This window comes from Sinocyclocheilus grahami, unplaced genomic scaffold, assembly GCF_001515645.1.
Source record: "Sinocyclocheilus grahami isolate Dianchi unplaced genomic scaffold, SAMN03320097.WGS_v1.1 scaffold3596.1, whole genome shotgun sequence".
NCBI lineage: Eukaryota > Metazoa > Chordata > Actinopteri > Cypriniformes > Cyprinidae > Sinocyclocheilus > Sinocyclocheilus grahami.
Genome location: NW_015508691.1, coordinates 11801 through 17395, shown reverse-complemented (window position 1 = coordinate 17395; position 5595 = coordinate 11801). Strand labels below are relative to the sequence as shown.

General features: G+C 35.9%; 1 protein-coding gene across 1 annotated transcript in view; it reads left to right on the top strand.

The window, feature by feature from the left end:
• Positions 1-696: 696 nt before the first annotated feature.
• LOC107576367 (NACHT, LRR and PYD domains-containing protein 3-like) overlaps positions 697-5595 on the top strand; it is a gene marked incomplete at its 3' end in the record, with an annotated part of 15891 nt that continues 10992 nt past the window's right edge. The window contains exons 1-2 of the mRNA XM_016262559.1: positions 697-1319; positions 3284-3454. Coding sequence (XP_016118045.1) covers positions 697-1319; positions 3284-3454 — 794 coding nt within the window. The remainder of the gene's footprint in view (positions 1320-3283; positions 3455-5595) is intronic.

The following is a 5595-nucleotide window of genomic DNA, read 5'->3' as shown; positions in this document are numbered from 1 at the left end:
GCTGTCTGAATGTCCTGTTTTACCATGTGTACAGTATTCAAATGTCCAGTAATCATTTAAATACAATGCAGGTCATTATCTGCCTTCAAATTCTTCCTGGGCATTAATAATCTACAGTGCATATGAAACAATATTGGCCCTTGAACAGAACATTGAGAAACTCCATTTGTGATGTCAGGAAATAAATTGGCCACAAGGAGTAATATTTTATCTATTTTGATAAAGGTATTTTCTGTTTGTTTTTGAGTCTCTGTTCATCTTAATGTGTTTTCAGTGGTGGGAGAGCTGACCAGATCAGATATGCATCCTGTCAGATCTTCACATCCTCAAACTGTCAGAACCACTTCAGTCATAATGACACAGAAGCAGCTCTGCAGCTCGATTCTCATCAACCAGTGCATGATAATCTTCAGAGAGTCAAAGACCAGCACAGAACCAGCATGAAGAACAAGTATGAGAGCTTATTTGAGGGAGTCAAATTACAAGAGAATCAAACCCTCGGAGGACCTGAGAGAGAGCGGCATAGACGTCACTGACGCCTCAGTGTATTCTGGGATTTGCACTGAGATCTTTAGAGAGGAATCTGTGATTTATCACAGGAAGGTTTACAGCTTTGTACATCTGAGCTTTCAGGAGTTTTTTGCAGCACTGTATGTGTTTTTCTGCTATTTACACAAAAACAGTGAGGTTCTGAAAATGTTCCTGACAGGAAAGTCCAGAACTCAGTGTGAGGATGTTTCTCTGGATGTGGTTCTGAAAGGAGCAATGAATAAAGCCTTGAAGAGTAAAAACGGACACCTGGATCTTTTCCTTCGATTTCTTCATGGCGTCTCACTGAAGTCCAATGAGGATGTTTCTCTGGATGTGTTTCTGAAGGGAGCAATGAATAAAGCCTTAAAGAGTAAAAACGGACACCTGGATCTTTTCCTTCGATTTCTTCATGGCATCTCACTGGAGTCCAATCAGAGACTCTTACAGGATGCACTGATACACACAGAGAACAACCCAGAGAGCATCAAGAAAATAATCCACAACCTCAAACGAGGTAAAAAAAACAACGTCAGTCCTGACAGATGGATAAATCTGTCACACTGCTTGATTGAGATGAAGGATAACTCTGTTTTCGAAGAAATGCAGACATTTTTAAACTCGAATACAAAACAAAAAAGTATTTCTCTTGCACAATGCTCAACTTTGGCAAACATAATCCTGATGTCAGAGGAGGTGCTGGATGAGTTTGATCTTAAAAAATTCACCACTAAATCAAAAGATGGGAGACAGAGACTGTTACCTGCTGTGAGGAACTGCAGAAAAGCTCTGTAAGTGTGAAAATACAAACATGCAGTAGTTACATTTGACAAAAATTGATGGTGGTGAATAGGATCTTCTGGGTTTGTTCACAAGCATACAATGTAAATTATTGTAGTTAAGTGTTGTTTTTTTATTCTTTACCAAATCAATACAATAAATATATTTTATAAATAAATTATAAAAAAAGGTTTTATGAAATGCTTACACTTTGTAAACATAACCAAGCTACGAGTAAAACTAATACAATTGTAAGGAAGCTGTTAATGTGAATAAATAAATGAATTAAAAATTTTAATATTTTAAGAAAACATTTATTACAGACTGGGGATGCACAATATTTTTGGCATATCATTTATGCAGATAAAGGCCCAATATAAACATTTTGCTGCTATGTTTTGTCAGGAAGATGAAACAATCAATTAGTTTGCAGACAAAAATGCAGAGATGCTTTTATAAGGTCTTTATAAGGACGAGACTATTGTCAGTTTTTTAGCAATACTCATTGGTTTCCTTTTTTCAGTTTAAAGTAGCTACAGTATGATCTTGTTTTTGAATTTATTTAGTTAATATTCTTAAATCGTACAATAAGGTTGTCCAATAGCCAGACAAGTTTCAATCCTTCCAGCAACCTGTCACTCATGAAACGTTCACATTAATCAGTAAATAACAATGATCCAAAAATCAAATCAGTTCCCAAAGGACACAATCAAGTCCCACATTTTTCTCATTCAAGAAGCTGTTTCACTCAGGTGCGTCACAACAGGGAAGAAAATCACAATTTCTGGTTCATGCAGACTTTGAAGTTAAAATTAACTTGGTGCTTTTGGGCATTCTGTGTATCTTGGCCAAGTCAGCTCATTCATTCTTTAAGTTTTTCCAGCCTTGGCTTATACTTCTCTAAATATATATTTCAGCTGAAGTGCTGAATGTCAATGAACTACTACTTGTAAATATTCACATTTGTTTTAAAAAAAACTATCCGAAGTCTTCATTTGAAATATATAAGTCAAGTCACCTTTATTTATATAGCGCTTTTAACAATACAGATTGTGTCAAAGCAACTGAACAGCATTAATTAGGAAAATAGTGTCAATAATGCAAAATGACAATAGTAAACACAAATTTTTCAGTTAAAGACAGTTCATCATTGAATTCAGTGATGTGAACATCCAGCTCAGTTTAAATAATATCTTTGCAATCATGTCAACGATATCGCTGGAAATGAAGTGTCCCCAACTAAGCAAGCCAGAGGCGACAGCGGCAAGGAACCAAAACTCCATCGGTGACAGAATGGAGAAAAAACCTTGGGAGAAACCAGGCTCAGTCGGGGGGCCAGTTCTCCTCTGACCAGACGAACCAGCAGTACAGAAAAATCAATATAAGACGTAATAAAACAGACGATGAATAATATGAACAGCAATTATTATATGATGCAATCAAACTTATAGCAAAATGTGGTAGTTCTGTATGTTGTTTCAGGGTTGGCATCATCTGAGGTCCTCTGAGGAGTTGCATCAACCAAGCAAAATTGATTTGTTTAACCCAAACTAAAGAATAATAATGTGTATTTGATTAGATATAACTGCAGTAAAAGATTAAGAGATGCATTATTTGAATGCTTGGCCAAAGAGATGTGTCTTTAATCTAGATTTAAACAGAGAGAGTGTGTCTGAACCCCGAACGGTATCAGGAAGGCTATTCCAGAGTTTGGGAGCCAAATGCGAAAAAGCTCTACCTCCTTTAGTGGACTTTGCTATCCTAGGTACTGCTATATAAATAAACACCCAGACTACACAACTCCATAGAGAGACAAAACAAGGGCACATTTGCACTGTCTGATGATATTATCTGAAATCATATAATCATATAATATGTATTGACACATACTGTTAGGTCTGCTACACAAGGAAATCATACAGTCTTGCAATCTCATGGAGACACCAGCTCACCAACATGTCATCCCTGTTTTCAGATTGACAGGCTGTGATCTCACTGGTCAGCACTGTGAAATTGTAGCTTCAGCTCTACAATCATCAAACTCCCTGAGAGAGCTGGACCTGAGTAACAATGACCTGCAGGATTCAGGAGTGAAACTGCTCTGTGCTGGACTGAAGAGTTCAAACTGTCAACTCAACATACTGAGGTATTTAATTAGGTATTTAATTGTTCTGTGTAAAATATACATGTACACTCACTGGCCACTTCATGTAAACCTGTTCCATAGGTCATTAATGCAATGTCTAATAAGCTAATCATATAACAGCATGCATTTAGCCATGTAGACAGGGTCAAGAGGATCTGCTGAATTTTATGCCAAGCATCAGAATGTGGATGGAAAAAATATTTAAGTAATTTTGAATGTGGCATGATTGTTAGTGCCAGACATGCTGGAATATTTCATAAACTGCTGATCTACTGGCATTTTCATGAAAAACCATGTTTTCAGAGAAGGGTCTGAAAAAAAAACTTAAAAAAATCAGTGTGCGGCAGATCTGTGTGAAAATGCCTTGTTGATGACAGAGGTCAGAGGAAAATGGCTAGACTGGTTCAAGCTAATAGAAAGTCAAAAGAAACTCAAATAAGCACTCGTTAATACCAGCGAATGTAGAAAAGCAAAGCATCTCTGAACGTGTAACATGTTAAACCTTGCTGCAGATAGGCTAATAACAGGAAAGTTAGACTACAATGGGCATGGGCTCAACAGTTCAACCTGATGGTGGTGTATTGGTGTGGGGGATGTTTTCTTGGCACACTTTGGGACTATACCCAGATAATTTCCTAAATTCATCTAGTAGGCGTATTATCTTGGGAATAGATGCAGATTGGATCGGTAACAAAGTAACAAGCTGGTCCGCATATAAAGCTAGTTTAAGTTCAGTTCTCTTTTGGATTATTCCCTGAAATACGGGAAATGTTCTAAGCATTATTGAGAGAGTCCCAATAGCTATGACAAAAATTAAGGGAGATAGAGGACATCCCTAGTGTGTACCCTGTGACAAAGTATAATAATCAAAATTAACATTGTTAGAATATATGGATGCTTGAGGCTCAACATATAATAAATGTATCCATTAGGGATGCACCGAAATGAAAATTCTAGGCCGAAGCCGAACAAAATGAAACACTGGGCTGAAGGCCGAATACCGAACACAGTTTTTCACATTTTTCCCCCATGTTGGCCTATTTTGCCATTTTTTTCACAATTGTATTAATTAAATTGCCAAAATGTGCTTTTTACTGTTTTGTCCTGCTTTTCAAATAAAAAAATCTATTACAAAACAACAATTAAAAAATATTTAATTAACACTGAACATTTTTTTAAACATTCTAACAGACATTATACCAACAAAGCACAATTTAGCTTAAAATTATTGAGTTAGTAAAATAATATTTTTTGGTCATTTTTGAGACTTGAATCAGGCATATATTTTTTTACTGTACAAATAAAGGCAGCCTTGCTGAGCAGAAGAGACTTCTTTTAAAACATTAGAATATATTACAGATACCAATTTGAACACTATGTGTGAATGTTATAATAAATGTATTAACAGAGCTGTTGTAGAGTAATTATTATTATCATTATTGTCTTACTTTTTATTCTATTTTACATAACGACAGTAAAATTACAATACTATCATTTATGATGAAGGCCAGAGCAGAGTCAATAGCTGATTTCACCTGTAGAGATATACAAAATGTGCAGAGCAGTGGGTCACCAGAGGCAGAGTTGAGAACCACTGTGCTAAACTACTTTGTTTCGTGGTGCAGTTGAGAGTGGCTAAATTGTTTTCAGTATAATTATTGGATTTTAGCAATTTAATTGCACTTTAATAATATAATGTGTTGGCTCCTTGAGCATCGATGTCTGTTTTGCAACCTTTTGTGACAGTCCTTAGAGGTAAAGCTGGATTGTAGCATAATTTATGGGGAAGAACTCACATGCCTTGTCCTGTAAATTTAATAAATATGCAATGAAAGTGTAACTAAAGTGTAATTCAAAAATATTTGAGTACACTGTAAAATGTTTTCACTGTAAATTTGCAGTAATTAACTGGCAGCAGCTTCACCTACAAAGTACTGTATTTTTTATTTTTATTAAATGTTTTTGCTGTATATACAATTACAGTGTATTAAGCCTCTGGGGTCTTGAGGGTGTTTTGGGGGCCTGGAGAAGTTTTGACATGCCCTGACATTTGTGCTTTTTTCAGTTACTTATAAACATATAAATGGCTAAAGACTAATAACACTGTAAACAGCACAAGCTAGGCTACAATAATATGTTAG